This window comes from Sus scrofa, chromosome 8 (genome assembly GCF_000003025.6).
Source record: "Sus scrofa isolate TJ Tabasco breed Duroc chromosome 8, Sscrofa11.1, whole genome shotgun sequence".
Lineage (NCBI taxonomy): Eukaryota > Metazoa > Chordata > Mammalia > Artiodactyla > Suidae > Sus > Sus scrofa.
In genome coordinates this window covers 4352566-4376518 of record NC_010450.4, presented here as the reverse complement: position 1 = coordinate 4376518, position 23953 = coordinate 4352566, and the positions used below count along the sequence as shown (strand labels likewise).

Below are 23953 nucleotides of genomic sequence, written 5' to 3'. Positions count from 1 at the left end.
AGTTCCTTGGCTCGTTCTCTCCGCATCCGCTCTCACGCTCCTGACCTGGGTCCGAAGCCCGTTCCTGTGTCCCCTCCTCCTCAGACGAGCGACAAGGACCGACCTGGTGACCGTCTCCCTGGTTTTCTTGTGTTAAAGGGCCTGTGCGGGCAGACGTGGGAATCCCTTTTGAGGAGGTCCTGGAGAAGGCCAAGGCCGGGGACCCCAAGGCACAGACGGAGGTGAGGACCCGTGCCCGCGGGAGGCTCAGGCTGCGGCCCCAGCCCGGCGGTCCCGGGGGAAGCTGATGCCGAGCGGGCGGCGGGCGGGCGCTGGTTGGTTGTGTTTCCAGCTCATGGTCGGTTTCTCTTCCGACACCCCTGGGAGCAGGTCTCTGCCGTCCAGCTTATGCCCCATCTTGGCTCTTACCTCCTCTCTCATGTCAGCGGTCAGGGAGGGGCCCAGCCTGGTGCAGGTGCCTGCGGTCGGCGGGGGGCACATTCCCTCCACTTTCCCCCTTGGCCTGGGTGGCCAGAGGGTGAGAGGAGGTAGACTTGGGGGGGGGGCAGGGCCGCAAGGGGAGGGCGCAGCGTGTGACGTGACGGGCCCTGCCTGCAGGTGGGGAAGCACTACCTGCAGCTTGCCGGCGACGGGGACGAGGAGGTAACAATTGCACTGCCGTGGACTGGCTGACCCTCGCCGCCAAGCAGGGCCGGCGCGAGGCCGTCAAGCTTCTGCGCCGGTGCCTGGCAGACCGAAAAGGTGGGTCCTGAGGTTTGGAGGGATGCTGTGCCGCTGGGTAAATGAACAGCTAAAATAACGGGACAGCCTGATGCTGGCGACCCCGTTGAGAAATGAGCATGGTTTCTGTTGTGCTGTGGCTTTGCCTCTTAGATGTTTTGGGAGTAGATGAGATCCTTGGCAAATGACGCCTTTTGCGTCCTCTTTAACTTGTCCGGGTGTCTGTGGGGAGTTCCGATCCACATTGGTCCAGCTGGAGAACATGACGGTGGCCCGAAGTCGGAGTGGCACTTTCTGAACTGCCTTCCTATCCAGTCCGAGCTGAACGGCTGGGGACACTGGGCCAGAGAAGACCTGCTCAGACTGGCACTCGCTGCCAGGACAGGCACAGGTTTTGTGGGGCAGCGACTTAGCCTGGCCACATGGGGACGCATATCACATTGTCCTGCCCCAGGGCGGTGGCTCACTCCTGGAGTTCTCCCTCGCTCCTGGTGCTTCCTGGGGTTCAAACCTCAGAAGGAATTTGAAAGTATGTAGCGTTATGGGGACCTTTTTCCCCTCAGAAAACAGGGAGGAATTTCCCATAACCTTGAAGCCCAGAGAGAAGTGCTTTGTAGTTTGGTATATTTCCTTTGCTTTTGTATCATAATGTTGTGTTTTGTTTGCTTTTTAGGGCCGCACCTGCAGCATATGGAGGTTCCCAGGCTAGGGGTGGAATAGGAGCTGCAGCTGCCGGCCTACACCACAGCCACAGCAACACAGCGTCTGCAACCTACACCACAGCTTGTAGCAATGGGATCTTTTAACCCACTGAGCAAGGCCAGGGATCAAACCCGCATCCTCACGGATACTAGTTGGATTCTTAACCTGCTGAGCCGCAGCGGGAACTCCCTGTATCACAGTAGCTTTAAAGTTAGGTTTATCATGTAGAAGCCACTTTCTCTGCACCTTAGGCTGGTGGCTTTGACCACTCAGAGTGATGGTATCCTGCTGGCCGGAGTTCCTCACCAAGCCAGCCCCCTCATTCCAGGGCAGCCTGGCACCGGCCCATTGAGTTGGTGGGACCCACATGGCTCGTAGTTGGAGCCAGCGGATCCCAGAGGCCGTGAGGGAGCCAGGGCAGGACCAAGGACTAGAGGGGGTGCCAGCAGGCCTCACCCGGCCTGCACCTTCCCCCGTCTCACAGTGGGTGTTGCCCCATTAGAACTGCAGTGTGGGCCTGGTGGAAAACGTGGGGAATGTTTCAAATGAAAAAAAGCCCAGCCCTCCAGCCCCAGTCTCTCTGCCCTCCGGGAGCACCACACCCCTGTCCCCGGCAGTCGGAAAGGGGGAAGGGGTGTCTGTGTGGGGACCCCCTGCCGGCGCTGCGGATGCAGGGGGTACCCCGAGAGGTCGCAGTGAAACCCACCAGGGTTCGAGACCAGCTCTGCCCCTGGCTCTGTGGTCTCGGCAGGCCAGGACACCTATGTGTGCCTCAGCTTATCCATCTGTAAGTCGGGGACAGCAGGACCTTCTCCAGAGTGTCCTTGTGAGGGTGGGATGGGGCAGGTGCAAGCTGGGAAGCTGGGGAGGCCTTGCCCAGCACCAGCCCACCGTGGCCCCTCAGTGAGCATCTGCAGAAGGGCCCGGCTGAGCCTCCCACCCAAGAGTGGGCGCCGGCCAGGACTCTGGCCACACGCCCTTTGGGTCAGATGTTTGCTTCTGCCTGGTGACTAAGTGCCTGCAAAGCTGCTCCTGGGAGTCCCTTCCCAAGCACCCAGGCAGAGCTGATATCTGGGACGAGGGCTCTGCTGCCTCCTGTCCCCCAGGCATCACCTCCGAGAACGAGCAGGAGGTGAAGCAGCTGTCCTCCGAGACTGACCTGGAGCGGGCCGTGCGCAAGGCGGCCCTCGTCATGTACTGGAAGCTCAACCCCAAGAAGAAGAAGCAGGTGGCCGTGTCGGAGCTGCTGGAGAACGTCGGGCAGGTCAACGAGCACGGTACGCGGCCTCGCCTCACGCCTGGGCCTGCCCATGGGGCTCCAGGGACCTTCTGGTGGGGACCTCACCAGTGTCCCATAAGACCCGGGAGGGTCCTTCCTGGGCGTCCTCCTGTCCCTGGGGTCCTCGCCCTGATTCAGCCGTGCCCTGAGCTCCAGTTCAGTCCTCGGTCTGGGCGCCCAGCAGCCCCCTCGACTCGGGTTCTACCTTGATTTGCTCGGCCCCTTAGGGTTTCCTGCTCCTCCTAGGGGACAGGGACTAGGGGAGGGTGAGAGTGCCAGCAGGGCCTCTCCAGGGCGGGCCTCATCGCCGCCCTCTGTAGTAGCATCCCCCTCTGCCCTGGGGAGCTCAGTCCCTCGCAGGGGAAACTCAGAGCAAGGGACACGCCAGCAAAGGTGTGTGGGGACAGGTTATGCTGAGCAGACAGCGTGGTGTGTCCAGGGCTAAGGGTGTGTCCACAGCGGGGACGGGCCCTGCCCTCCAGGTGGAGGCTGAGAGCTGGCTGTCCTGGGGGCGTCCCCACCCTGCCCCCCGGGGCTGTGTGGAGGCCCCGGGCCCTGCAGTGTCCAGGGCTGGGGGCGCCTTAGGAGCACTCAGGCAGGTTTCTGGGGGGCTGCAGGGAACAGGAACGTCAGCCTGCCCTGATTCTCAGTCTACTGTGCCCCTGCAGATGGAGGGGTGCAGCCTGGCCCCGTCCCCAAGTCCCTGCAGAAGCAGAGGCGGGTGCTGGAGCGCTTGGTCAGCAGCGAGTGTAAGTATGGGCGCCAGTCCTGCGCCCGCGACACCTTCGGCTGTGCCCACCATCCGGGGAACCGTGACGCTCCCTCCTCAGGGTCTCAGAAGCTTGGGGACTGTCTGGGCCCTGAGCTCCGGACCCTGCCCAGCAGGAGTGTACATTCTGCAGGGAGGACGGCATGTCGATCCTGGCAGGACAGAGATGCCTGGGCTGTGAGCATCCCGGGGCTCTGGGCATCCTGGGGCTGAGGCAGCCCCATGGAGGGCAAGGGGCGGGCGCTCTGGGCCGGGGGCTGGGTGGGTGGAGAACGGCACAGGCAAAGGCCCTGGGGCACCCAGCACGGCTGTGGGGAGGTGGGGGCCTGCAGGGCAGAGCTCAGCAGGGGAGGAGAGGATGCAATTAGGCCTCTGGGTCCGTGGTGTGGACTCTCGGTCTTGATGCTCCGGGCGCCCGTCCCAGAGGAGACACAGGTGGGAGGACCTGGGACCCAGCACCAGCAGGAGGCCTGGTCCTCGTGCCTCTGCCACACACTCATCCCGGGCCTCGGGCAGGTGTGGTATCTTCCCTGGGCCTCGGCGTCCCTTCCTGCACAGGGACAGTCGGATTAGAGCCCAGGACCCCCCTTCCCTCTGGGCTGGTGAGGAGTCTGTCCAGAAAGTGTCTTTGGATCTCTGGTGACAGGTGGAATTCTGGGTCTGGCTGTCTTTGCTGAGGCCTTGGGCAGATGGGGACACAGGAACTGGCATTCTTGCTCCGCGTGGGGAAGGCAGAGCCTGGTGTGGTGCTGAAACAGAGGGAGATTAATGACTAACAGAAGCCAGAGGAGTGGAAAGGCTTCTATGTGGCCCTCAGGCCCCAGAGGGCCGGGCGTCTGGCGGGGATGAGAAGGGCCTCTGAGCCAGAGCAGGTGACCTCGGAATTCCTCCTGAAGTTACACTGCAGCCAGGAGCTCAGACCCATGGGCCGCCCCGGCCTGCTCCACCCCAGGGGTTTTAGGATAAAGCACGTCAGACCTTTGCTGAGGAGGTAGTAATTGCTAGAAGGCCGTGGGGTCGAATGAGAAATCAGTGTCCTGGGCTCAGGCAGACGGGGTCCGAGGCTGGCCCTGCCGCCCACTAGCTGTGAGAGCCTTGGACTCGCTGAGCCTCGGTGGCGGGTGTGGACAGTCCTGTCCCCTGGCCCAGTGCCCCGGGGCTGACGGCGGGGTCACCCTCCCCTCGAGTGCGGGCTCCTGGCCCCCGACCCCTCAAGGACACGGCCCCCGTGCTCACGGCTCCCCCATCACCATCGCCCATCCGCGGAACATTCCTGCCTAGCAGTCTGTGAAGACGTGTTTGTTTCTCCCACCTCAGAGAAAAAGGACGGAACCCTCTCTGAACCCCACCTGCCCATGGCCACCACCCTGTTTCTCTGTCCCTTTTCCAGCGAAGCTTCTAGAAAGAGGTGTCTGTGGGCACCGTCTCGAGTTCTCCCCCCACCCCAGGCTCTTCCCCAGGGAGGACAGGTGCCGATCCACCATAGTGGCTCTGTCCAGGTCACCAGTGACCCACGGCTAGGTCCGTCCTCTGTTGGTCCCAGGGAGCCCATCAGCAGTGTGGGCGGAGGGTCCTCTCCCTCCTGCCTCCCTCCCGGCCTCCTCCTGCTCCTGTCCTTGCTGCTGCCTGACTCGGGTCTCCTGCCCCCGTGACTCTGGACGTCAGCACTGCCCCGGGGACCTGACTCTGTGTCCACAATCACTGCCTTGGTGGCCCATCTCACAGTGTCGCGTGCCGTCACGACCCCACACTCACAGCCCCTCACACCCGCGTGTCCAGCCCCTGCTCCCCGCCTTGCCCCCGGTGGTCTCACGGTCCGTTCAAACCTCGTGTGTCCAGCCCTGCACTGCCACCCAGGCAGGCCCCACCCCATAGTGGTCACTGCATCCCACGCGAGTCCCTGGCTCCTTTTCCGATCCTTGGGGTTGATGAACCCCCTTCTCCATGCCCCGCCCCTCCCGCGGTGCTCGCCGCATTCCAGACTATTCCCTGTGTTAGTGCCGTGGTTTGTCTGCTGTCTTCTGGGACCAACAGGTTGTGGTGTCCGCAGCGCTGGGAACACAGCCCCACCCCACCCAGGAGGGCTCGGGAAATACCTGGTGAACAGCAGGTGTGGCAGGGCCAGCCCTGCCTCTGGTCGCCGTGCTCACGCCTGCGATCGTGGGCGGTCCACTCCCTGCTCCCGCCAGGCAGCCCTCTGCCGGCCTGTGTGGCCGCAGCTCCGGGGGATCGTCTGGCTTTGTGGGGTGTGAGCCCCTCTCCCCTCCTGCCAAGACGGGGAGCCAAACGTGGGCACCCTCTGGATTGCGTCACCCGTTCCAAGTGTTTCTCGGTGCTCGGGCGCGTGGTAGGCCCTCGGAGCGTGCGTGTTGACCAGAGGGTCAGTGGGGGGCTGGGATGCGGTGTCGGCGTGCTGAGGAGCCGGGGCCGAGGGAGAGAAGGGGTCCTGGTGCACTGGTGGCGAAGGTGGCGGACGGGCTGATGGGAGCTGGACTGAGGCAGCCACTAGGCTGGAGCTGGGGGGACCCTCGGGGGCGGGGCGGGTCATCAAGGTGAGGACTGTCTGCCCCCCCGCCCCCGTCCAGCCCCAGAGAGGGGTTCGCTCCCCTGAGCGCGGGCGGAGCTCCCTCCTCGCTGACCCTGGCCCCCACCCGCCCACACGGGGTGGCAGCGCGCTGGCAGCTTTGCAGACCCCGTGCGTTCTCTCCTGCGCTTCAGCCAAGAGCCACATCGCCCTGGATGACTTCGTGGAGGTCACCAAGAAGTACGCCAAGGGCATCATCCCCACCGACCTGTTCCTGCAGGACGATGACGACGACGAGCTGGCCGGCAAGAGCCCCGAGGACCTGCCCCTGCGCCTGAAGGTGAGCGGGGCTGGGGCTGCACCCACCCCCACCCTTCCCCTCCCCGCCCCTCTGGGAAGCTGGAGGTGGGGGCACCTTGCCCAGCTTGGGCGCCTCGGGAACCGTGGAGCTTGTCCCTGGGGAGGCCCGTCCAGCAGGTGTCCCCATAATCGCATAAGGAACGGAAGCCTCTGACACCAAGGGTGCTGTCGGGCGGGCTTTGTGGGCGATGGACGAGCCGGGCCCCTGCTCGTCTTTTGTCTTTTGCTGCAAATTGCTGCGTGGGGAGCAGGACGCTATGTGCTCGAGGCCGCCTTTCACTTAGCCTTTGTCATTTCAAAAAATTATCCATTTCTGGCAGAGTGGCAGTCAGTCTTTCGAAGGTGCCTTCCCCCCAAAGCAAAGCGTTTGTGCTCAAGGGGCCGGGGAGCTTGGGGAGCAAGCAGGTGTGGTGTGGAGGGGGTGGCAGGGGCGACTGAGGACCCACCTAAGGGCAGGAGCAGTGCTTGCCACCGCCGTCAGCCAGCCAGCAGCAAGGACGGCGTGCAGACACCTGCCGACAGCCAGGAGTGGCGGCTGGTGCCCCTGGTGCAACAGCTTTTATGTTCCTGGTCACGTGGGGTGACTGGCCGAGGCCGCTGTCCTCTCACCATATCCCCCAGTGGAACTCCTGGGGTTGAGTTCGTCGTGTCTGCAGCTTAGCTGGCAGGAACGCCAGGATTTACAGACGTCTGGCTACCAGGCAGGTCCATCACCACGAGGGGCCGGGAGTGCCCGGGCAGCACAGGGGCCTCTGGGCCGATGAAGCGTCACAGAGCCCCTGGCGGGAGTCACCCGGAAGGGGCCGCTTCTGCGTGCTCCCAGCTGTCAGGGGATGCGTGTGAACTGCCGTCCGCGTGGTACACGGGCTGGGGGGTGTGAGTCCGTGGCGGGAGGTGTGCTGATGTGTCCCCGCGTCAGACACAGCTCGGTGTGCGTGCCAGGCTGGGGGCTGGACGTGGAGCTCAGACCGGCTGCCCTTGGTGGGTGGGGAGCTGGCTTGAAAACGAGTTCCCAAGATGCTGCAGTCCAGAGGGGGCAGGATGTGCAGGCCACTCTCAGGACCAGTGAGCTGAGGGCGCGTCTCCGAGGGCAGGTAGCGCGTCCAGAGTGAAAGTTCTGAGACCTGGGGTCAGGATGGCTGAGGAGCTTGACTGGGGAGGTCACGGCTGAGACTAAAGGTCCCCACAGAGGCAGGCCTGGGCTCAGTGTTCCCAGAAGCCATGCGTTTCCTTATTAACGTGAAAGAAGGCAGGTGAAGCATTTGCTGTGGGCTTTGGCAAAGAGAAGGCGCTCCCCAAGTGCCAGGGAGGGTCAAAGGTGCGAGGGCAACCAGGTAAGAAGCCCGGTGGCCCGGCCTGGGCGTCCTGGTTTGCATCCTGGTGTGATTACGCATAACGGCTGCTTTCAGAAGCGGCTCGGTTTGGACAGCAAGTTTTGTCACCCTCCTTGTGGGTGCCTGACGGGCTCCATGCGCCAAGAGATCTGAAAGTCCTTGTTGGGAGAAAGGAGCTTCGAGTGTTCCAACAACAAGGAAGCAAGGCGCTTCCTTCTCAGGTTTTGAAGCTGTCAGCGCCCTTTGGTTCCTTTATAGTTTGCCTCGTTCAAAGCCTTGCACAAAAGCCAGGGCGGGACTCATGGCAGGTGTCTCCTGGCGCTAAAAGCTTTCACAGCCTCCGTGAGCCTCTGGAGACCCGAGAACGGATGCTTCCTGGGGAAGCCCCTGCCCCAAGTGGGACGTGCCCGAGCTCTGAGCTGACGTGACCCCAGGGACGCTCCAGCCTCCAGGCCGCCTCTTCTCCAGCCTTTCTCAACAGAGGAACCATCTGAAAGATAGTCAGGATTTTTTTTTTTTTTTTTTTTTTTTTGTCTTTCGTCTTTTTAGGGCCACACCCACGGCATATGGAGGTTCCCAGGCTAGGAGTCGAACCAGAGTTTTATCTGCTGGCCTACACCACAGCCACAGCAACGCCAGATCCAAGCCGTGACCTACACCACAGCTCACAGCAACGCCGGATCCTTAACCCACTGAGCAAGGCCAGGGATCGAACCCGCCACCTCATGGTTCCTAGTCGGATTCGTTTCCACTGCGCCACAACGGGAACTCCAAAGTCAGGAATATTTTTAAGTCATAACAGTTCTTACATGAAGTTACTGAAGACCTAGTGCACCGAAATTCACTCCATTGGGCAGAGTCAGCTGAGGTTAACTTGTTTCAGCCGGCCAAGTGGGCGGTGGGCTCTCTGGTCCACTGCCCAGGGGGTAACTAGCTGTCTTCTGCTTCTCACGTCAGCCGAGTGCAGGTGACCTCCTCAGCCCTGGCCTTTCAGGAACTGACTCTCTACTCATTTTTATTTATTTTTATTTATTTATTTATTTTTATTTATTTTTTTATTTTTTGTCTTTTTGCCATTTCTTGGGCCACTCCTGCGGCATATGGAGGTTCCCAGGCTAGGGGTTGAATTGGAGCTGGAGCTGCCAGCCTACGCCAGAGCCATAGCAACGTGGGATCCAAGCCGCGTCTGCAACCTACACCACAGCTCACGGCAACCCCGGATCGTTAACCCACTGAGCAAGGGCAGGGACCGAACCCGCAACCTCATGGTTCCTAGTCGGATTCGTTAACCACTGTGCCACGACGGGAACTCCTCTACTCATTTAAAAAAATTTCCTTCCTGCTCAAAGAACAGCTCATTTTAATTTGTTCAGACTTTCGCTATAGAAAAAGTTTCTCATCTCACAGTTGGTGGGGCCCCAAGAAGGAGGGCTTGGGTAGAAGCCACAGGGGGCAGAGTTGAGGCCTGAAGAGGAGGGAACTCCCTGGTCACAGTGGCCCAGGCACCTCATTGTGCAGGCAGAAGCCGAACCCTTCGGACTGCAGATTCTAGAAGCTTTGTTGTCTTTTAAAGGTCCTCTCAGCCATGTAATTGTGTGACCCCCATGGGCTAAAAAAAAAAAAAAAAAAAAAAAATTGAATGCTTTTGAGCTTTAAAACAGGACTTCAGATTCATGCCAAGGTGCCAGCTACTTGGGTACCTCCAGGCCAGCCCCTCCAAAACCAGTGGGCGCCAGCCGTGCTCAGAGGGCTCAGTGATGGGAACAGCAGCTCTGGGGCGCCTCTCGTCTGTCTGGCTGTTGGCGAGGCCCCGTCCACAGGGATTAGCCGAGAGGCCGCAGCTGACAGGCTGGCTCTTCCATCGCTGTTGAATTTGAGCTGGCGGGTCTGACTATGGGGCAAAGGGGCCCCTCGCAGAGAAGCTGGAACAGTCCTTTTCGCCGACGCTGGTTTGCTGCCCAGCAAGCGTCAGAAATCCCCACGAGGGTAACGTCACGGCGTCCGATGTTCCCCAGGACCGTGTCCGGACGGGGTGGGCACTGTGTCCCCCCCCCCCGGAGAAGTGGCCCCAGGGAGCTGGGGGAGCCCTTCGCTGGTGTATTCATTTGTTCGCTTTCTTGCTGATTCTAAATCAGAGCAAGTGAACTGTCAAACCCCTGAGAAGGGACGCGGCTCTTGGTACAAGGGCACGAGTGTCTGTAACTGTGCGCACACACGTTCTTAAACACTCCCGTTTTCTCTGGGGACCCAGCCCCTCTCATCTGAGACGTCAGGCTCCCGGTTGCTCCCCGGTGTCCCTGTCATCTTGATTGACAGCTGAGGCTCTCGGGCAAATGACGGCTACACTCCCGTGTTGTCACTTGGTTGTACCCTGCCAGGACCCCTGCTCCTCCCCAGTCCCCCTGTGGGCTGGGCAGACGGATCCTGTCCCCAGAGCATAGACGGAGGCCTGGGAGCTGACGGGGCTTCCATCACCTGGCCCCTCAGATGGGCTCTGGGCGCAGCCAGGCTTCCCTGCCCCCTTGTGCGAGTGACCCCCATGGGGACGGCTCCCTGGGGTGGTCTGGCCCAGACCCCTGCCCTCCTCCAGACCACATGTGTGGGGACAGCCACTGTCCATGGCTACTGTCCCTCTTCACCCTCTCCAGCTTCTCTCTCGTCTGCCCTGAGCCCTGGAGGGGCTGATACCTTGGGGAGTCTGCACAGAGGTCCAGGCCAGCCTGGATGGCAGGACCCCCCCGCTCCGAGGCTACTCCCCAACTTGCCTCCCTCACAGCCCCTCATCTGTCTTCCGTTGTGCCGCCCTTTGTACCCCATACAGACTTGGGGGGGTGGGAGGCTGCCTTCGAACATGGCCATGGAGGTTGTGTGTCCTGAGCAGCCAGGTGTGCAGGGGTGGGGGTGCAGGTGGCCGGTGTGGCTGGTGTCGGGCCTCCTGCCACCCTGAAAACATCGCATTGGCCCCATTGTAGCTGAACTGTCCTCCATTCATGTGGGCACCGAGCTCTCTGGTGTCCCTTCCGCTCCTGGGATGGTCAGAGCCCAGGGCAGGCTTGTAAAGCAGCCGTTCCTCTCCCCATGGGTGGGTGGGGGTCGGGGGTGGCAGAGGCTGGGAGGGTGATGTCCTCACCACAGGGGTGGCTGAGACCAAGCCGCCCAGGGCTGACATCTCTGCAAGTACGAGACCCTGTGGGAGGGAAGGGGGCTGGGTGGCTCCTCCAGGCGCCCGGGGTCTCACAGGGGAGGCCAGCACCCGTGAGTCTGGAAACCCTGGTGGAAGGTGGGCGGGATTGGGTGGCATCCGGGAAAGGTTCGTGGGGACCTCATGGAGCGTCACCACCTGGAGAAGGCGTCACGGGTGGGGCGGACCTCGCAGACCAAGGGCCCGGCCGTGGGAAACAGCAGGTGAATTGTTCGCTTTGCCCAGACCCCGGGCCGAGGCGGGCGCTGACCGGGAGCAGTGACACAGCAGGGGTCGGGGGTCCCGCCCTGGCCGGCCTCCAACGCCCCCCGTCTTTGTCTCCCCCTCCTCCCAGGTGGTCAAGTACCCCCTGCACGTGATCATAGAGCTGAAGGAGTACCTGATCGACGTGGCGTCCCGGGCGGGCCTGCACTGGCTGTCCACCCTGGTGCCCACCCACCACATCAACGCCCTGGTCTTCTTCTTCATCATCAGCAACCTCACCATCGACTTCTTCGCCGTCGTCGTGCCCCTGGTGGTCTTCTACCTGGCCTTCGTCTCCATGGTGATCTGCACCCTCAAGGTCTTCCAGGACAGCAAGGCCTGGGAGAGCTTCCGCGCGCTCACCAGCCTGCTCCTGCGCTTCGAGCCCAACCTGGACGTGGAGCAGGCCGAGGGCAACTTCAGCTGGAACCACCTGGAGCCCTACGTCCACTTCCTGCTGTCCGTCGTCTTCCTCATCTTCTCCTTCCCCGTCGCCAGCAAGGACTGCATCCCCTGCTCGGAGCTGGCCGTGGTGTCCGTCTTCTTCACCGTCACCAGCTACGTGAGCCTCAGCGCCTCGGCCGAGCCCTACACCCGGAGGGCCCTGGTGACCGAGGTGGCGGCCGGCCTGCTCTCCCTCCTGCCCACGCTGCCCGTGGACTGGCCGCTCCTGAAGCTCCTGGGCCAGACCTTCCTGGCGGTGCCCCTCGGCCCCCTCGTCGTCCTCAACGTCAGCCTCCCCTGCCTGCTCTACGTCCACCTGCTCTACGTCTTCTTCCGCCTGGCCCGGCTGCGGGACTTCAAGGGCACCTACTGCTACCTGGTCCCTTACCTGGTCTGCTTCATGTGGTGCGAGCTCTCCGTGGTGCTCCTGCTCGAGTCCAGCGGCCTGGGGCTGGTGCGCGCGTCCGTCGGCTACGTGCTCTTCCTCTTCGCCCTGCCCGTGCTGGCGGCCGGCCTGGCGCTGATGGGCGCGGTGCAGTTCGCCCGCTGGTTCGTGTCGCTGGAGCTCACCAAGATCGCGGTCACCACGGCCGTCTGCAGCATCCCGCTGCTGCTGCGCTGGTGGACCCGGGCCCGCTTCTCCGTGCTGGGCACGGTCCGCTCGCTGACGCGCAGCTCCGTGGTCAAGCTCATCCTGGTGTGGCTCTCGGCCATCGTGCTCTTCTGCTGGTTCTACGTGTACCGCTCGGAGGGCATGAAGGTGTACAACTCCACGCTGACCTGGCCGCAGTACGGCTTCCTGTGCGGCCCGCGGGCCTGGAAGGCCACCAACATGGCCCGCACCCAGATCCTGTGCAGCCACCTGGAGGGCCACAGGGTCACGTGGACCGGCCGCTTCAAGTACGTCCGCGTGACCGAGATTGACAACAGCGCCGAGGCGGCCATCAACATGCTCCCGTTCTTCGTGGGCGACTGGATGCGCTGCCTCTACGGCGAGCCCTACCCGTCGTGCAGCCCCGGCAACGCGTCCACGGCCGAGGAGGAGCTCTGCCGCCTCAAGCTCCTGGCCAAGCACCCCTGCCACATCAAGAAGTTCGACCGGTACAAGTTCGAGATCACCGTGGGCATGCCCTACAGCGGCGCCAACGGCTCCCGCAGCCCCGAGGAGGACGACGTCACCAAGGACATCGTGCTGCGGGCCAGCAGCGAGTTCAAGGACGTGCTGCTGCACCTGCGCCAGGGCAGCGTCATCGAGTTCAGCACCATCCTCGAGGGCCGCCTGGGCAGCAAGTGGCCCGTCTTCGAGCTCAAGGCCATCAGCTGCCTCAACTGCATGGCGCAGCTCTCGCCGGCCCGGCGGCACGTCAAGCTGGAGCGGGACTGGCGCAGCACCGCGCACGCCGCCGTCAAGTTCGCCTTCGACTTCTTCTTCTTCCCCTTCCTGTCCGCAGCCTGAGGATGCGTCCGGCCACCGCCGGTGCACGTGGCTGCCAGGACGTCCCCCATGTGGCCCCAGCCAGGCAATGCAACACTAACCCCTGTGCGTGCGTGTGTGTGTGTGTGTGTGTGTGTGTGTGCCTGCACATGTGTGCAAACGCAGGGCTTCGGAGACCCTTCGTCACCTGAGTCTGCGCACACCTCCATGGAGGGCTGGCTGCTTTAGCTCTGTCCTCCCTGAATGCCTAGCGAGGTTAGAAATTGCATGCGCAGCCTCCACCCGCAGTCCCACCTCTCCACGTGCAGCTGGAGCGCCAGGCCAGAGGGTTCCTGTGCCCAAAAAGCACTTTACCGAAGCTGTCCTCCCTCCCCCACTGCCTCCACGCACCCCCTGGCCCCTCATTTACTTCTTTTGGGTTTGTTTTTTTCAAGAACCAGTAGTGCTGCTGTGTAAACTCAACCATAGCATTTCTTATTTATTTGGTTGCTGCTAAGCCTTGACAGCTGTTTGCTGATCCTGGGGGCCTGCAGAGTGGCTCTGTCCCGTGACCAGCACCCCCGCGTGCCCCCCGCCCCCCGATTCTAAGATCAAAGGCCATGCCCGCAGAAGCCCTGAACCCTGTATCCCACAGCCTGCCCACCTCAAGGCTCTCCCACCTGGTGGGTGGTGTGACTTTGTGAGGGTCTCACCTGAATCCACTGGGATTAGGAATTAGCAGGAACCTGGGCATCCCTGCCCAGTGCTCAGAAAAGTTTGGCCACGTTCAATGCCAGAAAGCAGAAAGTCAAGGCCCTGAAGCAGCTGAAATAAAAACCTTTGAAGTCCACTCTCTGCTGTCCTTCTCTTTATTTAGGTGTCTTCTCTTGTACATGCGTGAGAATCAGTGGGGGTATATACTTGCATTATCTACAAGTGCAGTTTGAGTCACAGAGCAGAACTGGGAGCTCCCGTTGTGGCTCAGTGGGTTAAGAACATGACATGCATCCATGAGGATGCAGATCTGATCCCTGACCTCACTCGCTGGGTTAAGGATCTGGTGTTGCCGTGAGCTGCAGCACAGGTCACAGGTGCAGCTCAGATCTGGGGTTGCTTTGGCTGTGGCATGGGCCGGCAGCGGAAGCTCCCGTTCAAACCCAAGCCTGGGAACCTCCATAGGTCGCAGGTGCAGCCCTGAAAAGAAAAAAAAGCAAAAAAAACCACCAAAAACCCCACAAAGAGCAGAACTGATTCCTAGCGAGCCACCCAACACCATTAGTCCAGGGTCCCAGTGGTCGTGACATTGTGAGACTCAGATCACTACTGAGAAGGCACGTGGCCATTCGTGGTCCACAAGGTGCCAGCTCCTTCAACGTGTTTGTAAAGCCGTGTCCTGTATCAGCGATGGACAGTGATAATTCCATAGAATTAGCTTCAGAACTTGAACTCATATCCGGGATTGGGGGCACCCCCAGCAACCTTGGCACCCGCCCCGGGTGAGGGTGCCTGTCTGTCTGGAGCCCTCTGGTCTTGGTTTCCTTCTTGAGGTGGAAGACAGCCTGGCACCCACCTGGTGAGCAGCCCGTCCACCTCTTCACTGTAGGCAGGAAACCTGGACTCACTCACACGTTCTTTTGTGGTTTGGAGATGGTTCAGGGTGTTTGGAAGACGTCTCACCTCAGCAGGTGGCAGCTGTGTTTCCGCACCGTTAACTCTTTCCGTTTTGCCCTCCTGCTTGGTGCGGCTGCCTGCAGGCCGCCTGGGGGAGGAGCTCGGAAGGGCAGGGCCCCTCGCTACTGGAAGTGTGCTTCCCGGTTGCTGCCCGGGTAATGAGATGAGGTTAAAGTCAGCTCCCACCCACCTCCCTCTGATCTGGAGATTTGTGAAGCCATGAAATGCCTTCACAGTTCAGCTCTGCCTCCCAGATGCCACCCCCGGTTGTCCAGGGGGCAGGGAAGCGTCCTGGCTCCCTGAGTGAATGTGGTGACCCCTGACCCTGCGGGGGGCGGTACTGGGACCACCCTGACCACAGAAGAGGGAACGGGGTTGGGGAGGTGGTCACACACTGAATGGGAGTGACAGAGCCAGGATTAGACCCAGAGCTGCCCATGCCCTGTCCCCTGGGCCACCCCGCTGTGACTCGGCAGCAGAGCCACGCCTTCTCGGGGGTGGTGTGGCCTCACAGGTCCCAGGGTCCCATCTGTAAAATGGGAAGTTCCGGGCTGGGTCAGTGGTTTTCCAAATTACTTACCAATGAAACCCTTTTTTAAAAAACCGAATGTGGAGGTCTCGCCGTGGCGCAGTGGAAACAAATCCGACTAGGAACCATGAGGACACAGGTTTGATCCCTGGCCTCGCTCAGTGGGTTAAGGATCCAGTGTTGCCGTGAGCTGTGGTGTAGGGCAGCAGCTACAGCTCTGATTAGACCTCTAGCCTGGGAACCTCCATATGCGGCCCTAGAAAGACAAAAGATGAAAAAAACCCAAAAAACAAAAACCGAATGTAGTGCAGAACTCCACTGTCAAACTGGTCTCAGTGAGTTCAGGTGCAACAGACACAGCCGATGAGAACAGGAGGCCAGCCAGCTGCTCTCCCAGCTGTGTGACCTTGAGCAGGTCCATGCTTTCCAGGCCTCAGGTGCCTCTTCTGTAAATTGGGGCTGTAACAGGACCTGCCTGTTGGTTGTTTTTTGAATTAAACTAATTTTATTGTGGGGGGGGGGAGGGCACAAGAGTATCAGGCACTAGTAAACACTCAGTAAACATTTGCGACTTTTTTTTTTTTTTTTTTTTTGGTCACTTTGCCTTTTCTAGGGCCGCTCCCGCGGCATATGGAGGTTCCCAGGCTAGGGGTTGAATCGGAGTGGCAGCTGCCGGCCTGCACCAGAGCCACAGCAACGCTGGGATCTGAGCCACGTTGCAACCTACACCACAGCTCACGACAGCTCGGGATCCTCAACCCGCTGAGCGAGGCCAGGGCTCGAACCCGCAACCTCATGGTTCCTAGTCAGGTTCGTTAACCACTGCGCCACGACGGGAACTCCCATTTGTGACTCTTGTAGCCTGAGGTAAACATTCATGGAACCTCAGAGCAAATTCAGATCCTTAACAGGCCCTTACTCGACAAGTGGCCCTTCTCGCTTTTAAAAACTTAAACCTTTGCGAATATAACCAGGTTTAGCTGATTGAAACTGCTGGGAGTGACTTAATCCAAACAGGGGGCACGGTGTTGGGTGATGCTCTGTCTGACCGCCCCCCAACCAGGCCCCCAGGACACACAGCCCTATGTCACCGGTTCAGTTCCTCATGACTACGTGTCCAGAAAAGGCTGGCTAATACCTATGATTTCGCATCCAAAACACTCCTTGTTTAACTTAACTGATGAGCTTTGATTGCGTCCAGACAAATATTTATCGCCCAGTGATGCTGTGCAGATGCTGCAATTCCGCAGTTTGAGTCAAACGCCTGTCTCACCGTCAGGAAAATTCCAGGAGTCAGAGTCAGATGCGCCCTCCTGCCCTGGGACACAGGAAGTGCCATGGGGGCCCAGAGAGGGAGGAACGTCAGCCTGGGGGGGGGGCGGGGTCCGGAAGGCTTCTGGGAGGGTGGGGGTGGTCCGTGTTGACAGCAAGGGGAGGGATTGGGTCTGGAGCGCTGGGAGGGAGACTTCCACCTCCAGCTTCGCCGGGGGCTTCCAGAGGCTAAGAGCCTGGGGTCCAAAGGCTGGAACTGAGCCTCTGTCCTGCAGGCAGCTGGAGCCCCTTTGGCTTAGAAGCCAGTCGCCTGGTAAAGTCAGGGCTGAGCTCTGGCCAGTGGGTCTGGGGGTCCCTTAAGGCACAGTGTGGGCGAGAGAAGAGACAGCGGAAAGGCCGTCCCCCTGCCCTGCTGACCTGGCCGCTGCAGCCCTTTGGTGCTAGAGACTGCTTCTTTGCACAGCTTCCATGGAGCCGTAAACAATAGAATGCCCTTGGCCCCTGGGGTCCGAGGATCCCTGGCCTGCCTGCACCTCCTTTCCTGTTGATGAACAGGCCACAGCCTGCCCGGCCCAGGAGCAGGTGGTAGGCGCAGGGAGGGATGTGCCGAGGTCAGACCACAGCGGGGAAAATACTCCTGCTTCGGGGAGCCGACCCCGGCCCTCTGCAAGGCGGGAAGGGCCAAGGTCCCTGAGCACCACAGCAGGACTGGCGCCCCGTTGGCACGAGGCCCTTGGGTGCTCGGAACCAGGGGCCATGACCCCGCCCCCCGACATTTCACATGTGAGAATCGTTCAAAGGTCACGTTTATTTAGTGCGGACTTGCCCCACGTCACAGGACCCGGAGGAGGCCAAGCTGGGAGGCCAAACTGGGGTGAAACCGAGTCTGTCCCTTTTGCAGAGCCTCGAAGAAACCACCCTTCTCCTGGGGCCTAAAATCCCTTTTTGGGACACTGCCCAGCGGGGCCGCCCCCGGACCTGCCCTGCAGAGGCAGCCAGCTGTCCACACCCGGCCTTCATCCTCTGGGGCGGGGAGGGGGGAGCAGGAGCTCTCTCCATGCTTCCTGAAGCCATCATAGCATTTGTGCTGCTCCTGGAAGACCCGGAGGCTGGAGAGGGGTTGGCACCAGAGTTTTCCCATGCAGGGCAGTGAGACCCGCTTCTGAGCTCCCCCCAGGGGGATTCTGTCATGGACCCTGCATTGTCCCTCTTCTGGGCGGACAGAGAGCAGACTCAGAAAGCCTGCCCTCGCCTTGTGGGCAGGCTGCTAAGGACCAGTTCTTCAATGCTCAACAATTCAAATGCTCTTTTCTGTGTTTTTTTTTGTTTGTTTTTTGCTTTTTGGCTTTTTTTACCCAATTCCATTCCTATATTCAGATCATACGTCATGTACCTTCAAAGCTCAGACTTCTGCAGGGGCCTATTTCAAAGTTGCCCACCAAGCACGAGCGTGTCTTTCTTGAACCGAATCCTTTAACCATCCCACTCGCAACCTGCACGTCCGGGCGTCAGGGTTAAATCCACAGCAGCTCCCTGCGCACGTGCAAACCTCCGGACGAAGCCCTGGGCGCACCGCCAACGGCGGGTCTCCACGGGGACCAGTGCTGCTTCGTCCTCGTGCTGTGCTCTTCTCGGGTCTGGGGGCTGCAGCCGTGAACGGAACAGCCCCCACGCTGGCGGGGGTGGTGTTTCCTGGGGGAGATGGGACATCAGCCAATAAAGTGGTAGCGAGAGGAGCCACGATCCCCTGTCACGAGTGCTTTCGATGCTTCTGTGGAAAGTGCCTACTGGACGACTTGTACGTGTGTTTTCTCCTTTAATCCTCACGGCAGCCACGGCAAGGCGGAATCATTTCCATTTTGAAGCTGCGGGAGGCAGAACAATGGCCCCAGAGGTGCCCATGTGCTGATCCCCTAGACAAGGCAACGGGGACTTTGCCGGTGGGTTAAGGGTTTTGCAGGGAGAGATATTTTGGATTATCCCATAGGCCCAATGTAATCACAAGGGTCCTTAGGAGTTCCCATTGGCGCAGCGGAAACGAATCCGACTAGGAACCATGAGGTTGCGGGTTCGGTCCCTGGCCTCGCTCAGTGGGTTAAGGATCTGGCGTTGCTGTGAGCTGTGGTGTAGGTCACAGACGAGGCTCAGATCTGGCGTGGCTGTGGCTCTGGCGTAGGCCAGCGGCTGTAGCTCTGATGTTAGACCCCTAGCCTGGGAACCTCCATAGGCCGCAGGTGCAGCCCCCAAAAGACAAAGACAAACAAACGAAACAAACAAGGATCCTTAGAAGAGAGGCAGGAGGGTAGGGTCAGAGAGAGTGAGGATGGAGGAAGAAGCCAGGGAATTCAGGCACCTCTAGAAACTGGAAAAGGCCAGGGATGGATTCTCCCTTAAAGCCCTGCCTGGGCGTTTTCACCTTGACCTTGGCTCAGTGAGACCCGTCTCAGAGCCTGACCTCCAGAACAGCAAGATGATCCATTGTACTGCTTTGGGTCACTAAGTTTGTGGTAATGTGTTACAGCAGCCACAGGAAACTCATACAGAGATGAAATGGGGCCAGATAGGGTTCTTGACCAGCTCCCATGGCCTAGTTTTTGTTTTTGCTTTTGTTTTTGCCTCATCTGCGTCATATGAAAGTTCCCAGGCCAGGGATCGGATCTGGGCTGCAGCTGCAGCAACACCAGATCCTTAACCCACTGTGCCACGGCAGGAACTCCTATACAGCCTAGGCTTGACAGAGCTGGGACTCAAGCCACCCTGATGACCCCCTGCCTGGCCGGTTCCTCCCAGCTCTGTAATAATTTGAAGTCCTTTCTCCGTAGCCGAAACCGAAGGACACATTTATGGCAGTGCTGAGCAAGGAGGAGAGGGGCCCTCCTGGGACACGGGCTCGGAGAGATCAGCGTTGTGACAAGTGCCCTTGACAGGTGGAAATTCCCACAGGCCTCAAACCCTTTCTGCAAATGGGGGCAGAAGTAGGGTATAGGGAGTTCCCGTCGTGGTGCAGTGGTTAACGAATCCGACTAGGAACCATGAGGTTGCGGGTTCGGTCCCTGCCCTTGCTCAGTGGGTTGACGATCCGGCGTTGCCGTGAGCTGTGGTGTAGGTTGCAGACGCGGCTCGGATCCCGCGTTGCTGTGGCTCTGGCGTAGGCCGGTGGCTACAGCTCCGATTCAACCCCTAGCCTGGGAACCTCCACATGCCGCGGGAGTGGCCCAAGAAATAGCAACAACAACAACAACAACAAAAAGACAAAAAAAAAAAAAAAAAAAAAAAAAGAAGTAGGGTATAGATTACATATGAAATGAAAGGACGAAAAAATGAAACATAGACAGTTGTTACTTTATTTTTTCATTTATTATTATTATTATTATTAGTCTTTTTAGGGCTGCATCTGTGGCATATGGAAGTTTCAGGCTAGGGGTCGAATCAGAGCTACAGCTGCCAGGCTACACCACAGCCACAGCAACACAGGATCCGAGCCGCGTCCTGCTGACCTACACCACAGCTCATGGCAATGCCACATCCTTAACCCACTGAGCAAGGCCAGGGATTGAACCTGCATCCTCATGGATACTAGTCGGGTTTTTAACCCATGATGGATGGGAACTAAGCCAAGATGGGAACTACAGCTGTTGCTCTTAGAAAAGAGCAAAAACAATAGGATTGCCTTAAAAGGCAATGTTTTTATAATAAAATATCAGGACAAAACTACCCCGCAGTCTTTACCTATTTCAACTCCCTCGTCTCTGCCTGTTATCCTTAGAAGTGGGGGGTTTTGTTGTGTTTGGTTTTGCCAAAAGTCCCCCGCTCCCCACTCAGTCTCCTTAAGGGTCCCTGCCCTCAGTAGGGGGTCCGGAGTCCCCACCCAAGCAGAGCACTTGACACCCACAGGACCGAGCACCACTCGGAGGCTTGCCGCTCTCAGGCTAAAGCTGGGTCTGTGTGGGAGCTCCCTCCCCCCACCTGTGTCCTCACCTCCCCTGCAGCCTCCCCTGCTCCTGCCCTCAGGCTGCACCTGCACACCCAGGACCTCGGCCCTGGCTGCCCCTCCTCCCGAGTGTCCACTCCTCTCTAGAACCTGCCTCCCCGCCGCCTTCGCTGTCACTGGGTCATCATTTCACAACCCAAATGTAAGGGGCACGCTGGGGGGCACAGATCCAGTCATCCTCAGCACAGCCCACTGGCAGCCCACGGAGTGGACTCTGGCTGCTCCGACAGAAAAGTCTTTCTGGGGAGTTCCCGTCATGGCTCAGGGAAATGAACCCAACTGATATCCGTGAGGACGTAGGTTCGATCTCTCGCCTCCCTCAGTGGGTTAAGAAGCTGGCGTGGCCATGAGCTGTGGTGCAGGTCACAGACATGGCCCAGATCCTGCGTTGCTGTGGCTGTGGTGTAGGCTGGCAGCTGCAGCTCTGATTCGACCTCTAGCCCAGGAAGTTCCACGTGCCAAGAGTGCGGCCCTAAAAAAAAGAAAAGAAAAGAAAAAGTCTTTTTGGAAGGCAGAAGCCAGGGCTTCTCTGGAGGGTGCTTAGGCACAGCATGGGAAAGAACCAGCGCTGCTCTTTTTTCTGTCTTCATCCCCCGCAGGCGTCCTTCTCCGGCCCTGACCTTGGGCTGGACCTCTGGCTCCCCAAGAACAGCCCTGGTTCCCAGCCTCCTCTGCCATGTGCCTGATTCCCAGCTGCTGGGAGTAACTGGAGGGGATACAACATTCTTCTCCCGGCCTGAGAGCCAGGGAGAGGTGGGGGTGGCCTCGCTCGGGTCACACACCGACCTCATGACACTTGGACTGACACGGCACCCGGTCTGCACGCGAGAGGGAGCGGAGATATCTCTCAAACCCGTTCAGGACCCAGTTACCAGTAGCAGGAAAGTGGCTGCTGGTGATGAATGGGGTCCTGCCCTCCCAGCCTGTGTGGCTGCAGCAAATCTGGTTCTGGCCCAGGGTGTCAGGGGGCCCGGGGAGGCACGCAGACCCCAGACCATCCTCGGTGGTGGTGGCAGGGGTCCCAGTGAGCCTGCAGCAAACCCTCCCCCTCCCGCCCTCCCCCTCCATCCCCCACTCCTCCTCAAGCCCTCTTCCCTCTCAGCGTGGACACGGGCTGCCTCTGTTCCCCCCAGGGACAGGCCCCAGGGTTGGTCAAGACTCCAAGACTTCACTGAAAGTGGGTCACCGGAGGCGGGAAAAGCAATGAGGGCATCAAACCGGCTTCCAGGCTCTGTGCTGACCACTTAGGCAATGATTTTCTTGTGTTTTTGTTTTTGTTTTGTTTATTTAGGGCCGCACCTGCGGCATATGGAGGTTCCCAGGCCAGGGGTGGAATGGAAGCTACAGCTGCTGGCCTCCGCCACTGCCACAGCCACACAGGATCCAAGCTGTGTCTGGAATCTACATCCCAGCTCACAGCAACGCCGGATCCTTAACCCATTGAACGAGGCCAGGGATCAAACCCTAGCTGGGTCTGTGACTCGCTGAGACACAAAGGGAACACCCAGACTTTCTTGTTTAATCACCACCACCCCACAAGGGAGGTACCATCACTCCGCACACTTTGCAGATGAGAAAACTGAGGCTCAGCCAGGGTGGGTCACGGCCCCAAGATCCATAGCTGCTATCGAAGCCAGGCTTCGACTCTGCCCTGAGCCACTTAGCCTCTGTGCTACTTACACCGTGGGCGCTCCGAAAACACTTGTTGAACAGAGCAGTGAGTGATGAAGCACATTTGCAAAGGCAAATGGTGAAGTTAGCTTTCCTTTGACACGTCTATAAATAATGCAGTCAGGCACACGCTCTCCCAGGCATCACACGTGTGCAAAACGAATGTCACGGCCCCAAACAGCTCTGTTTGGCGTGTGTGGACATCTTTTTTGCAGCATTTTAATAACGGATTCCTTTCCATGTTTATTTTTAACTTTGGTCCCCCTAACAGTCCCGCCTCGGGTGGATTTGCAGCCCCTCTCTGAAATTCATCCTGTCATTTGACTGTGTGGGCCCAGGCAGAACTCTGACAGCTTTCAGGTAGAGACAATGGGGCTTTGTTTTTTTTCAAAAAGGACAGGGCTGCTTGAAATGAATCACTGGAGACTCGGGCAATTATTTTGAGCTCACAAAGCTTCTCGGTTGCTAGGAAACCACCCCTGGAAACTGGTGCGCCTTTGTGAAAGTTCTCATCAAATGGCTGAACTTCTGCAGGCCCTGACCCAGCTCCAACGTTCATTCCCGGCAGAGAAGGAGCAGGACTGGGGGCCTGGAAACAGCCCTCCAGAGGCGGAGAGCCCAGGACCCGGTTTGGGGACATGCTGCCTGGGGGGCGATCCTGCCTCCAGCACTCGACAGTTGTGGCCTTGGGTAAGGCACCCCCGTCTTTGTGACTGGGTGTCCATCTTTATAAAATGAGGAAAGCACAGCATCCGCCTTTACGGGGACTGGTGAAACGAGCCGATGCACGCAAACTCTTCGCGGGGCGCCGAGGTATCAGCTGTTCATGCGTTAATGACACAGCGTGTGCAGGGTAGGAATGCTGACAGGGCAGCTGGGCACATCAGCAAATGGCCCGAACCCCAAGCCCAGGCTCAAGGACATTGCCCCATGGGGGTCAGGAGCCTCAGAGCCTCAGGGCTCAGGGAAGACGGGGTGACCGCTGTGCCTTCATCTGAGTAGAGGATGGTCAGTAGCTGGGAGAGGTCTGGGGAGGGGAGCAGAGTATGAACCTATTTCCTGCTGCTCCTGGAGGGGTCGCCCTGTGGCCTGCTCATAGCTCAACCCAGGGCCTGGCATGAAGGGCAGCTGCCCACAGGTCCCTGGCCCTCTAGGAGCCCCACTGACCCCTCTGCCATCATCTGGCTGCCAGCCCCTGGGCATTGCCCAAAGCTCCCAGCAGGGCCCCACCCTGGCCACCCTCAAGAAAGGCAACGTGCAAGACATGGAAGCAACCTAAATGTCCATCAACGGAAGAATGGATAAAGAAGCTGTGGTACATCTATACGAGGGAATACTACTCAGCCGTAAAAAGAAGGAAGTGATGCCCTTTACAGCAAATGGGTGGACCTAGAGAGGATCGCACTAAGTGAACTGAGTCAGAGAAGGACACATACCACACGAGATCACTAATATGTGGCAGCTGATAAAGAATGATACAAAAGCCTTATTTACGAAATGGAAACAGACTCAAAGATTTGAGTAACCAGGGAGTTCCTGTCGTGGCGCAGTGGTTAACGAATCTGACTAGGAACCCTGAGACTGAGGGTTCGATCCCTGGCCTTGCTCAGTGGGTTAAGGATCCAGCGTTGCCGTGAGCAGTGGTGTAGGTTGCAGATGCGGCTCGGATCCTGCGTTGCTGTGGCTCTGATATAGGCCGGTGGCTACAGCTCTGATTAGACCCCTAGCCTGGGAACCTCCATATCCCCAGGGAAAAAGACAAAAAAAAAAAAAAAAAAAAAAAAAAAAAAGATTTGAGTAAGCACACTGACGCTTACCAAAGGGGAAG

General features: G+C 59.3%; 1 protein-coding gene across 1 annotated transcript in view; it reads left to right on the top strand.

Moving 5' to 3' along the window:
* The window catches only part of WFS1 (wolframin ER transmembrane glycoprotein), a 42508-nt gene extending 28667 nt beyond the window's left edge, over positions 1–13841 (top strand). Inside the window, 7 exon segments of the mRNA XM_021100808.1 lie at positions 139–221; positions 598–640; positions 643–741; positions 2529–2699; positions 3370–3450; positions 6189–6334; positions 11225–13841. Coding sequence (XP_020956467.1) covers positions 139–221; positions 598–640; positions 643–741; positions 2529–2699; positions 3370–3450; positions 6189–6334; positions 11225–13033 — 2432 coding nt within the window. The 3' untranslated portion in view covers positions 13034–13841.